The sequence below is a fragment of the Apaloderma vittatum genome, unplaced genomic scaffold (genome assembly GCF_000703405.1).
Source record: "Apaloderma vittatum isolate BGI_N311 unplaced genomic scaffold, ASM70340v1 scaffold3611, whole genome shotgun sequence".
NCBI classification, from domain to species: Eukaryota; Metazoa; Chordata; class Aves; order Trogoniformes; family Trogonidae; genus Apaloderma; species Apaloderma vittatum.
This window is the reverse complement of record NW_009697231.1, coordinates 19,999-33,408: the sequence shown is the minus strand read 5'-3', so window position 1 is coordinate 33,408 and position 13,410 is coordinate 19,999. Positions and strand designations below refer to the sequence as shown.

Here is a 13,410-nt window from a genome sequence, read left to right as displayed (position 1 = left end):
CCTCAGACGTTCTCCAGGAGAAAAGCCAGCAGCAAAGCTGGGGGTGCTGCTCCCATACTTATGGTCACCAGGTGCTCTTCCCCCATGTCTGGACAAGCATTGGATTTGGGTGACGAAATGAGGGAGATCCTACATCAACAGAGCACACAGAATGAGTTAAAATGATGGGTTTTTAATGGTAACGGTTGCAGTTTTGCTCATTGTTTGCTGGTCTGAAGCCTGCAGCTGAGCAGTGAATGAGATTTCTCTTGCTGAGCTTTTGCTTCTTCGTAAAGAAGCAAAAATATTGCACATACTCTGACACAGTTGCTTCTCTGATTTTTCTTCTTTCCCTTTTTTTTTTTTTTTTGAATCAAAGAGTGTTATTTAAGTAATGGCAATTTTGGGGCATTTTTACAAACATCTGAAGTTTGAAAAACCACAATGTTTTTCTTCCCACAATACAATGGCCTTGTGGGAGGAAGGGATCCATTTTTCGACTTTTAAAAACTACTTTAGCTCACTGCTGCCAGGCAGGGGATGCCGGGAGGGGAACGGAGAGCAGCTCCAGACTCTGTGTCCTCTCTGTCACCAAGAAGAAGCATCTCCCTGCCTCTCTGCCCAGCTAGGGGTCTCATGGGAACTGCCTGAGATTCCAGGCTGCCCTCACCTACCCTTCTGTGGCAGGAAAAATAGCAATAATTCACACAAAACAAAGGCTGTTTATACTTTGATTTCCCCTGTCTGTCCCGGGACGTATGAGCTATTCTTGCTTGGTTTTCTCTGAATGATGAGTCCAGCCCAGATCCTTAAGAAATTAAGCTGATTTGGGGGAGGAAGAGAAAGAAACCAAATCCTGTTTCTCCCTGTCATGCTCCTCCCTCCTTTGCTGAGTGCTTTTTGTTCAGCTGCTGTGAGTTATGAATACTTTGCTGCGTACAGTGTGGCTATCAAGGTCAGCCGAAGGGAAGGAGGTGGGTCATTGCCATTCACATGGCTGCAAACTGCAATTCAAATAAGGCTGGAGAGCAGGGGCTGGTTTAATACAAAGGGACTCGAGGTCTACAGGTCGGTGCTCTGCCCTTTCAGAAATTTCATCTTGAAACTTCTCAGTATGCAAATGCCACAGGAGGAATTGCGGTGGGTGCTGCTGTGTCGAGGGCTCTGAGCTGATCAGAAATTTTGGGATGGGCAGAGAAAAGCAGAGAAATTGTGTTGGGAGGAATGCAGAAAACTTTCTGACAGTTTTTCTTTCTTCTTTTCTTGGTGTGTGTGTCTCCAGGCTCCAAACTGCTCTCCATGGCTTAAATGGACATCAAAGCACGTCTCTCTGCTGGAATGTACATCCCCGGATGGTCTGATCCTTCGTGAACTGACTTCGAAGAAAAAAATAAATTAACTACCCTCTGCTTTCTACAATTTGCTCACTTTAATTTATGGCTTGTTGCCACACAGATAACCTACATTTTAATGCTAGTATGGCTCCCTGCTAAGTATTCTCATACGTGGAAGGACAAGGATCCATGTTCATTGAACCCCCTTCGGGAGGGGTCAGCAGCAGATCACAGAGAGGTGGACGAGACTTGGCAGCACTGTGAGAAGGTGAAAGGAAATACTCAATTTTGCCTTTTTCGAGCCCACTTAGAGGAAAACAAGCTTCTTCCCTTGTGGATGGAGGTAGTGGAGTTGGTATGTTCAACCTAAGCCTGAGGTGGTAATTGGCAGGCACCTGCAGTACCCTTTTGTTTTTGCCTTACCTTGGACCCTGCATCATACCTGGTCTGCGGCGACGACCGAACCCCAGCAGGAAAGATGGTTGTTGTAAGGAGGAGGAACGTGAAAGTGTTTACCTTTGCCTTTTTGCTCATCACAGTAACATCATTTCTGCTGAACTACACGCACCAGGTGACCACAACCGCCTGGGACCCGAGACATCTCATCATGCAGTTTTCAGAGCAAGTCCAAAATCTCTTCAAGCACCCCAGGAGACCGTGCAGCTGTCGCACATGCATTTCTGAGCTGGGACATTCCCTCTGGTTCGATCAGAGATTTAATTCAACTATGCAACCTTTCCTGACCTCACAAAATGCCTTGATCCCAGAAGACAGCTACAGGTGGTGGCTGGTAAGTGGGAGGTGTGGATGCAGCCTGGCATTTGCATGATGGTTGCGGTGTCAGGCGAATAGCAAGAGATGGTTCCTGCCAAAAGTATTTGCCATCTCAGCCGGGATAATGTCGATGTTCGGGCTGCTGTTTAGCTTGCAGGTGCTTGGAGCATGTATTCACTTGCTCCAAGCTAGAACAGTCCCTGGTAAAGTTAAGTGGTGAATCCAGTATTTGCAAATGTCAATATTGCCTTTTTCTCTCTTCTTTTTTAAAGACTAGACTTCGGTAAGACAGCTTGTTTTACTTCGGATGCTAAAAAGGGCTTTTGCTGTCCACTGAGGTAGCAAAGCAAACTCTTTGTGAAGTGTGTAATTCACCCAGAGGCTCTCCCTACTGTGAGATATGTAAATAATTAGCAGGATTAAATGGAAAATTATTAATTCCATGTATATGAGAACAGTCTCCGTTGTGGCCGATGATGTAAAATGGGTCTGTAAAGGGCACGAGTGGCTGTGGGTCATTGGGAAGGAGCAAAAGTCCTTGAGCAGTGTGTTCCAAGTGTCATGAAAGTTAGCGGATACCTTGTTTAAAAAGCACCGAAGGGAAGAAGGCATATCCTGATGCTTTGCCTAATTAAAACCTTGTTTATGTTCTCTCAAAAGAAGACATTGATTAAATGAATTACTTGTGCCCTGTGCTGTCGAGCTGCTGAAGTGCAGCTTCTGGCCCCGGGACCCCAGTCAAATCACAGTTTCATTACGACTTGCTTTCCCCCTCTTCAGAATAAACAGTCTCCCTGTGCCTTTCTTTGAACACACGACAGTCTGCAACTTGATGTCCTGTGATTAGTGCAACTCTTGATATTTGTGTTGAATTTGGGGCTTTCAGACCTTCTCTGGCACCCTGGGGCAGCCCCTCCAGCATGCACCCCACTTTTCTTCACAGTGGGGCCATTTAGGTTTTGGAGGAGATGTCAAGTACTGTGGGGATGAGGCTGTATCTGATTTATCACTTCACACTCCACTGGCTGTTGCATTTACTGGTGAAAAAGAGATGCCACTGAACTGTGACATCTTTGTTACATAAATGATATCCTCATTTTATGAGTCTCACATAGTGGAGGCATCGCATCCTTTCACCTGCCCCTTGGTCATGACTCAGATTTCACATCACTTATGTTTTTTCTTGCAGCTCTCAGACCCTTTTCCTTCTGCTCCCCAGATTTCCTAGCTGGGCTTGGCTGGAGCCGGGAGAAGGGAAGATGACAAGCTTGAGTCGTAGTTCCTCTTGTCCTGGGGTGAGGTTTCACCAGGGAGCTGAGCTGATCTAACAACTGCCTATATTTGAAGGAGGCAGGATACCTCAAACTAAGCTCAGTAGATGGGGTGGTGTGGTTGTTCATGACACCAGGAGCGCTGAGGCTGGTTGTGAAGTGCCTCCTGATTGCCTCTGAAGACAGTGTGCGGGTGCATGAGTGCACTCAGCATCCTGAGGAGATGCCAAGGAGAGGGTGGGATGATCAATTTTAAATCCTGGCATCAGTGTCAGGGCTGTGCTCCTGCAGCACCTGGGCTGAGGAGTCCTGGACATATCTGGGCGTGCAGGGTGCCTCCCCTAAAAGGGCTTTGCCCCTGAGGCACGTCATTCCCGAGCAAAGCTGTGCTGCAGTTTGCACTCATACTGCACTCTGATTTAAACATGAGGGCTGAGAAGAAAAAGCTTTCAACTTAGCACAGAAAACTGAATTTCCAGTTCTCCTTCTTGTACTGAAACGGAAAAAAAAAAAAAAAAAAGCACAAATATCTCACTTCAGCTCAATCTGAAACAAATTTTTTTGGGGGAAGAGGTTTTTTTTCTATTTCAGCTACACTGAAAACTAGTGACTTTCAGAACAGACAAAAGTCTTCTTTTTCTTCCCCTCCCTAGCCCAAATAAAAGCTATCTGTTAATTTTCAGGGCTATCTAACCCTATTTTTAGTGTTTTCAGTAATTTGGTTTTTTTTAAATTCAGGTCAAGTTCAAAGGGAATACACAACTTCAAAACACAAAGCTGAAGCAGTTTTTGCTTGGATGGTAAAAATAAAACTTCTAAGATTTGTATACCTTTTCCACCATATTTTTTTCAGCCAGATTTTACCTTCAGTGAGAGTATGTGAAATGTTTTGTTGTCCCCCAAAACTGCATTGTCTATTGGAAATTAGTTACTTACTGAAAATACTTACCCTAATCCATGATAGATGGAAAAGGTGCTCTGACTCTTCTGAAAGATGTTTCTGGGTAAACTAAGGTATGATGTGGCCTTGTTGCAACCAATTTCCTATATACATGTTACTTCGGATAAGCCAGTGTCATTTCTATTTCTGTCTGCAGTATGTAATGTCCAGGTGCATCCTGACTCCACTCCCTTTTAGCTGTTCTCTTTTAGGCTCGTCTTCGAACTAATTCTGAGGTTTCATCCAGTCTTTAAGAAAGCACTGTTCATGGCCATGTTTTACTCAAGTATGCTTTGCCAACTCAGTAATTTGTGACTTTTTGCTATATTTGTACTTAGAAGATGAGGCATGAGAAGACCTGAGATTGCTTGAACTTCGTTTCAGGGGAGAAATGACTGTGCGTTCGTTCTCAGGAACTGACTTCAGACAGCGTGGTGGTTTCATTATGTTGTAACTGAGACAACGGTGACTGCACTGGAGCTATTTATTATAAGGCTGTGATTTTCCTGTCACGGGGAGACCCATGTGATGTGCTTGGACTAAACACAGGCAAAGCCCTTGCCAGAGAGCTGTGTGTCTACCAAGCTCAGCTTGCCCTCCCTTCCCATTAAGCCTGTTCCTATAGATGTGGATAAGGATTATTCATTCCAATAGTTCTGTAGCATTAGTATCCATCCACTTGTATGAAAGCAAGGACTGATTTCAGAGCCTAATGACCAGTATTTGAGATGAAAAGAGGCCAAAGAATGGAGTGTTTTCACTCACTTACAGCTCTTCACATGTCTGCTTCATGGCTGGTTTGGAGAATATGTGGTTGAAGTTCTTCCAGCTTGATAGGATGTGGACTTTTGGAAGGAAATATTCCTGGCTGCCACAAATAAAATTGTGTTTTCTATACTGGAGTTAACATTCCCACCACTGCAGGTGGGAAGGAGCAGGGGAGAGAAAGTCAGTGCCACCGTCCCTGCAGCAGCTTGTCCTGCTGCACAGGGCAGGGCTGCTTCTGGAGAAGGCACCGGAAAATGTGCCTGCCTGTTTCTCTGTTCGTGGAAACAATGGGGCAGTTGTCAGGGCTAGTATTTGCTTTTCATTTGCTTAAATCTACCCAGCTGATAAACTCTTCCTTGGTTACTTCAGTCACCTAACAGATAATGGCCCAAATTCTCCTCCTGGGTACATCCCTGTGGTTGCTCTATGCTTCTTGTGGCTTAAAGTTGGAGTCCTCCTCTCTCATAGATGATGTGGACAAATAATACTCCAGACTGTAACCAGATTGTTAGGAATTCCTTCCTTCCTTCCTCCCTCCCTCCCTCCCTCTTTATCTCTCTCCTCCTCTCCCTTGTTCTCTTCTCCTTGTCTCTGGTTAGTGGCTGGCCCAGCCTTAAACTTTAACACTGTTCATCTTCCCTCATCTTACACTCAGGGACTGCAGCAGTCGGTGTTTCGGAAGTTACATTTTGTTTTGTTGGTATTTTCTTTCCCTCCTCTCTCAGCTGGTTCACCTGCAAGTTTTTCCTTGTTGTTCCATGACAGTGTGTATGAGGAAACAGGCCAAGAATTATATGCTGTCACACAGCATAGCATTTATTTGCAGTCTTCTTGGTTTATTCTCATGGGGTTCTGGCATTGGTTTTGGTGGTCAGAAAATATTAAAAATATGAGATCAGAACCTGCTGTTCTAAATCCAAAATAACCCTGTTGAGGTTGATGGATTAAAGCTGTGATAAGTAAAATCAGGCTCAGAGTTCCCTGAAAATCTTATCTGCAGCACATTGATCATAAACTAGTACATTATAACAATTTTTATCTTGAGTCTTATGATATTTGAGGGTTTGCTTGCTTTTTTGTTTCAAGGGAGCTCAGCTCTTTGAGCTACATGATTAGCGTATCTATAAGGAAAATGTTAGCTCTTAGTCGTTATGTTTGTAGGAAAAAATGTAATATCCGGTTTAAAGATTTGCTATCCAGACGGTGAACAAAAGGGCATCCCCAACACATGCACTGGGGAAGTCGTGGAAGGTTTTATTTAAGACAGCAGCAGAGCTGCTTGGCACCTGCGTCATGCATTTTGAATGCTCTTTGTAGAAAATTTGCTCAAATACTTTGATCACCAGAAGTCTTCTTTAAAACTGGGACACTGTCTGTGATACTTGGAAAGCAATGCAAAGGGCTCACTGCACTGAAGGCAGCACGTAGATACCAGGTACCTGCAGAAGCTGGTACCAAACCTAGGCCAGGCCCCAGGCTTTAGCCCCAGAGCCTGCCACATGCCCAGTCCCACCTGGTGTTGGGTGCAAATATGACATTTAGACCAACTCTGGGTTTACTGGGAGAACCCCACCCGGGGCTACCTCTTATCCTCACGGAGAATCATAGAACAGTTTCAGCTGGAAGAGACCCAGATCATTGAGACCAGCCTTTTTCCCAGCCCTATCGACCCACTAAACTAAGTCCCCCAATGCAACATCCACCCGTCTCTGAAACGCCTCCAGCGACGGTGACCCAACCACCTCCCTGGGCAGCCTGTTCCAATGGCTGACAACCCTGTCAGTAGAGAAATTCTTCCTAATATCTAACCTGAACCTCCCCTGGTGCACAGAATCACACAGAATGTTAGAGACTGGAAGGAACCTCGAAAGATCATCTAGTCCAATCCCCCCGCTGGAGGAGGAACACCTAGATGATGTTACACAGGAATGTGTCCAGGCGGGTTTTGAATGTCTCCAGAGAAGGAGACTCCACCACCTCCCTGAGCAGCCTGTTCCAGTGTTCTGTTACCCCTACTGAGAAGAAGTTTCTTCTCAAATTTAGGTGGAACCTCTTGTGTTCCAGTTTAAACCCATTACCCCTCGTCCTACCATCGGTTGTCACCGAGAAGAGCCTTGCTCCATCCTCGTGACACTCACCCCTTACATATTTATAAACATTAATTAGGTCACCCCTCAGTCTCCTCTTCTCCAAACTGAAGAGAATCAGCTCCCTCAGCCTTTCCTCATAAGGGAGATGCTCCACTCCCTTAATCATCTTGGTTGCTCTACGCTGGACTCTCTCCAGCAGTTCCTTATCCTTCTTAAATTGAGGGGCCCAGAACTGAACACAATATTCCAGATGTGGCTTCACCAGTGCAGAGTAGAGAAGAAGGAGAACCTCTCGTGACCTACTAACCACCCCCCTTCTAACACACCCCAGGATGCCATTGGCCTTCCTGGCCACAAGGGCACATTGCTGGCTCATGGTCATCCTGCTATCCACCAGCAATTTAAATCAGTTTCCCCTCATCCTATCACTCTCCAAGAGGGAGAACAGACCAACCCCTGCCTCTCTACAACCTCCCTTCAGGTAGTTATAGAGAGCAACGAGGTCTCCTCTCAATCTCCTCTAGGCTAAAAAGCCCCAGACCCCTCAGCAGAGATTCATGTCCAGCTAGGCTGCAGCTCCAGGGTGTCCTGCAGCTAGGACAGGTGGATCTAAAGGTGGTCTAAGCTCATGGGTCCCTCTAAGCACTGTGATGTGCTCTGCTGAGCTGCAAGCATCCTGCAGGCAGAAACAAGGGCATATGGAGCTGTCAGAGGCAGGGTCTTTGCTCCTTAAGAGTAACGTGGAGGTGACCCATACCAGCCAGGGAAGTCAGAAATCATACAACTCGGCATATGCATACTATAGTGTGTTATTTACATAATATATGCAGATTACATTCATATTTGAGAATGCATTTTTTTTTTTGACAGACAGAAGTCATTAAACAAAACCCGAACTCTGGAAAGCCGCTATATTCCCCCGTTAATCTCTTTGATGCATAATAATTGCAGGTCATTAAATATGACAATAATAATGCCATATTTTCCAGACCAAGGAGGCATTTTAAAAATTGATGGTTTCTTTTTAACCTCACCTTCAGTCTGCAAAATGAAGATTACCTGGATTTGCCCCATCGGGCTGTTGCTAGGATTAACCTCTGTACAATGTCTTTCTCAGAGCTGGGAAGTGCTGTGTGACTATTAATGCCTCTGAACTGCTATAGGGAGGCAATTAGTAGCTGGGCAAAACTGGTTCTCATGAGGCTTTATTTCCTCTTTATCTCTTAAAAAACAATTAAAAAAAATTTAGAATAGCCACAAAAAAAACCCATTACTGCTACAACAACTTCCCCAGGCTGCCTGTCTGGGTGCTTGCAAGGCTGCCCCTACCCACAGCAGTACCTGCCTGTCCACAATGAGGGTTTTGTCTTGATCTTGCTCTTTCTTCATTCACATCACACCAATGATTACAGGTTAAGCAGGATATTTTACACCTGCTAAGAAGCTGGGACTTTGAAAATGTGTTTAATACACTGCCAAACTTGTCCATGGGTGCAGGATGTACAGGCACCAGGAGATGTTTCCTTTGGGGCTCTCCTGACTGCAGCTGGATTCTTACCATTCCCAAGCTATTAGCTCTGAGGAGCCTTGGTTGAATTCACAGAATCCCTTTGCATCCCCTTAGCTGAGTTTTTAGCATTGCTTCTTGGCAATCGCTGGCAATGGGATGCTACTGAGGAGCCCAGGGAAGCCTTCTGAGAAGTTTACAAAAGCAGCAAAGTGCCTTGTCATCCTTAATGGAAGTGTGCACCCAGTGATGAGAGAAGAAGCAACAGGGTCTCCTTTGGAAAGCTGTTAATGGATAAAGAAGAAAGGAAGGGCATAAACTTCAAGTGTTCTTTTTTCTTGTCTTTTTTTTTTCTTTTTTTTTTTTGTAAATATGAAGGTGCGAAACCAGCTACTAAACTTCAGTATGTGGGGCGGTGAGTTTCTAAGACTGGAGGACAGGGTATTTTGTGTTCCCTGTGAAGATGGTTAGGAAACTTCTCAATTTGCACTCCCAATTATAGTTTTTAACAGTTTAAGTTGAAGAGGTGACTCTCAAGTGCCAGGCAAATATTTTATGAAGGAGAGCTGCAGTGTTAAGTGATTTAAGTTATTTTATATCTCGACACAAAGTGGGTTAAGATGCTTTTTGGATTTAGGCAAGAGGTTTTAAACTACACCTTTAGACATGGGTGGTGATTGTGCAGACCTGCTTCAGTCAGGGCACAGGGATCAGGTATTGGGGGCCGATTAGCTCAGTTGGTTGAGTGTGGTGCTGATAACACCAAGATCACAGGTTCGATCCCTGTTTGGTCCCCATGTATTGCCTGATCTGGTTGAGAGGTGTCCCTGCCCATGACAGGGAGGTTGGATTAAATGATCTCCCTTCCAGCCTAGGCCATTCAATGATTCTATGATTTCAGTGTAATTAAGCTCGATTCTAGCAGCTTTACCCATACAGATATCCCTGCCACACACCTAGGGCACTTGGAAGGAAGATGCTGTCCCAGCAGAGCCACAAGGCACTAACATGACTCTGCCTTGCAAAGCATGGATAGACTTTCACCCAGGGCTTTTGTTGATTAATGGAAAGGGCCAGACTAGTGGGAGCTTGTTAAAAAAACAAAAGACAATATTGCTCCTAAAAAAGGACTAAAATTTGGTGTGGGGAAATGAACTGTAATTGCTTTGTAATTGTAATGCTATTAAAATGGTCTATTTCAAGAAGTAAACATTGTGCAACAAGGAACTGTCTGCAGACTAAGTCTGGGCTTTTATGCTTTATCTGCCTTGGAGTTAACCAGTTAACTCCATTGTCTACCCTGCTCTGTTTTGCTGAAATGTCAAACACCAACCAGTGCTGATTAAAGATTAGGCCTGAGAAGTGTAGTCCAATCAGATAATCATTGAGCAAATTAAAGCAGAACACTTTTAATGAGTTAAGGACGGATGTCATTGTATGAATGTTCAGCACACAGTGCAATAAAGTCATCATCCTGTTTGAGGTCACTGAGCAGATCTCTAACCTAAGTAGCAATCTCTGCTGTGGAAGCTGTGTGCAACCAAGGGATGTTGGCTGGTGGGGTCCAGCAGCTTTCAGGCGGCTGGCGGTGCCCGTTTTTTAACCTCGTTGCAGCAGAGTTACCCTGGACTGACAGGAGCATAACAGAGGTAAAAAGCAGATCCCTGTTCTGTGCAAATGGAGGTGCCTATAATGATAATGTCGCTTACCACTTTATTGCATCAAAAGGAAGTCAATGCTCCACGTCTTTTCTTTTCCTGATGTTTTCATGCCAGCAGAATGGGTGTGTGCACATACGTGTTCAAATAACTCAAAATAAGTTGTTGTGTTTTTTTTAAAAGAAGATTGTTTTTTTTCTACGTTATACAGCTGATACTACTCTAAGATATCTATGAAGTCTCTGTTTATTTTGAAGGCTGCAGGCTTTCTAATATCATTTTTTCATATGTTCAGAGTAAAACTAGGTTAGATTGGACTCTTAAGAATACACAAGAGTTGAGATATGTGAGCATGTGTTTGTAGCGTCACAGAGAAATTTAGAAGATTATCCTTTTCAATTAAATAATTGAGTCATCCACTGAATAGTGACATATGTGGTAATAATGACAGTGATTGTCTGGGCATCCTAATTACCTTGCGTCCTAATCACCTTGTGCAGTCCATATAAGAGTATGTAGACTAGTGAGGATTAGCAGGAAGATTAAGTCTATGTATGCAACATTTCTTTGTCTTCTTCGTTTCAAGTTCTTGTAGTTCTGAGCTCCACAGACATGTCGTTCAATTCAATGCAAATAAGGTTCCTTTACATAGTTCTGCAAAGAGACAGCATGAAATTTAAACAAAAATTACAGTGATACATCTGTGTGTGACAGAGAGAGAGTTAGCTGGACAAATAAACAGTTCCTGGTGCGGTCAAGGGAAATGCATTTAGAAACTAAAGCCAAATTACCCGAGGCAGTTGCTGGGAGTCATGAGAAAAGGTGTTTGTCCTCTGTCCCTCCCTGTCTCTCCTTGCCCTGGGCTGACAGAGCAAGGACAGAGCCTTTTAGCAAATTTTATTTTAGGAGCCATCCTTGCCCTGTAAACTTGCAAGCAAGCAGCACCACAAGGGTGGGCAATGCCTTTTGTGAGCCTGCCAGCACTCCCAGCCTCTTCAGTAGGTCTCAGAAATCGCAGCCCCGGAAAGGGAGTGTCTGACCATTACCTGCCCTGCACCTTGCCTGTACCTTCCCAATCCTGCCATTGTTTCCACCATGCACCACAGAGCTGCCACAAAAGTGTTCCCTTCCATGGCAACAGGCACAATGACCGAGGTCCGGGTGGTTTTATTCATCCCAGAGAATTTTTTAGATGATTTTACATCTCCAGCCCTCAGGACTAATTGTACCGTAGTTTCCTATTGCGCTAACAGCTGGTTCCTTCACAGTCCAGAGCAACAGCAATAAGATATCCCGCTTCCACATCTATGTGCCAAAATTTGTGGAAGGAGTGTCAGCCACTTCTCTGTTTCATCAGGTTCTGTAAGATCCTTCTTTCCTTCCTGGGAGGGATGAAAGAAGTCTTACACATGTCCTAACAGCAGGTAGCTGACCCAAGGTGGGAGTAGGCTTATAGACACCAGAGGAACACTTAGACTGCTAATGTCAGCCTTGGGTAGAACTCATGATCGGTTCTACCATGGCTAGATAGAGATTGAGGAGGTGTGGGAATCCAAGGACAAGGAGGGGAAAAGGGAAACCAAGTTAGAAAAGTTCATGGGAAGAGGTTTTCCACATGTTTTTTTCACACTTCTGCTCCCACCTTGAAGCCTTGTAATGCCTGCTGCAGCTAGATGCAAGAATGGTCTTTGAGAAGACATTTGAAGCTATGTCTGGCTTACAGAAAAGCTGACTGTGTCCGTAACTTGGAATGATTTTTCTCCCTAACAGAAATTGCAAGGAGAGAAAGCTCCGAAGGATATTAATGCCACTCTCAAAGAATTGTTTGAGATCATTCCTGGGGATGGGGATCCGCTGCAGGAGCGAGGCGCTTACACATGCAGACGATGTGCCGTTGTGGGCAACTCTGGGAACCTTCGGCAGTCTCAGTATGGCCAAGATATTGACTCCCATGACTTTGTGCTCAGGTGAGGAAGCACCGTCTCAGCTCCCGGTGTCTTTTGTTTAAGATTCACTGGTATTTTGAGGGAGAAGCAGGCAAACAAGGTTATCTAGTAAAATCTGGTACTTAGGTCAAATCTAAGTTCCAGAGATGTAAACTATATGTGTTAGAAGAATGACTCCATGTTTTAGCTTGGAAAAAAACCCCATGAGTAGATGTTGATACTATAGTTTGTTCTGCATTATCCACAGTTGCCTGTGTTAAATATGCATGTGGGATTATACTCTCAGAAGTGTCTTTCAGTAGGAAGCTGTGCACTGAAGTCAAGAGTGAATCAGTGGAAGGTCAGCGCTACTTGAGCTGTTAAGCCACCTTAGGCCACTCAGCTTCCAATGTGGCTTGGACATGCTGTAGAGTCTTCAGCTGACTAAATGTTCATGGTACATCATTTCAGAAGTTGCTTCTTTCAGTTGCTTGCCTTGCCCTCTGCCAGAAGTATGTCCTCGAAGACAGAGGCAGCCAACCTCAACTTCATATCCAGAAAGGGAAGTGAAGACCCCACCACATTAGTTCTCCAGGTTGCAAATGTGAGGCAGCAGAGATGCATTTACGCTTAACTCTGTGTCCCTTGCTAGAGAGACAGCCCCATTCCTGTGTGGACTTTCTTATCTTACCTGGCCTACATTTCTAGATTCATGCAGAAAACTCTCTCCTAGACTCAAAAGCTATTTTCTGGAGTAGTAACTAAAGATTAACTCACTCAGATGCATGTTCCTGCTCTGAGGCTTTGCCTTTCCCGTAACCATGCCTCCCTGGCAAGAGAGAAACTCTTTGTGACTTGGAATTGAACCTTCCAGTCCTAGATTTATATTTTAGCATATTCAAGCCAGATCTGAAGGGATGTTGCAAGGTTTTAGAATTTACCTTGAAAATTTGTGCAGAGAAGGTGTCTCCTCTGTGTTAATCCAACAAACAAAAACTCTGGTGACCTGATATTCACTTGTACATGCTCTGGCAATACAGCTGAGCATGGGGAAGAGCCAGGGAGCCTGAGGGAACGTCTTTCCTTCCAAACACCGTGTTCCAGCCCACTTTTATTTGTTGAACTATCTCCTTTCATGACGGAAGGAAATTTCTGCTCAGTCCT

At 44.6% G+C, this 13,410-nt stretch overlaps 1 protein-coding gene across 1 annotated transcript in view; it reads left to right on the top strand.

The window, feature by feature from the left end:
• Window positions 1–1,785: 1,785 nt before the first annotated feature.
• ST3GAL1 (ST3 beta-galactoside alpha-2,3-sialyltransferase 1) overlaps window positions 1,786–13,410 on the top strand; it is a 24,616-nt gene continuing 12,991 nt past the window's right edge. The window contains exons 1-2 of the mRNA XM_009877545.1: window positions 1,786–2,103; window positions 12,092–12,288. Of these exons, the coding sequence (XP_009875847.1) occupies window positions 1,792–2,103; window positions 12,092–12,288 (509 nt within the window). The 5' untranslated portion in view covers window positions 1,786–1,791. The remainder of the gene's footprint in view (window positions 2,104–12,091; window positions 12,289–13,410) is intronic.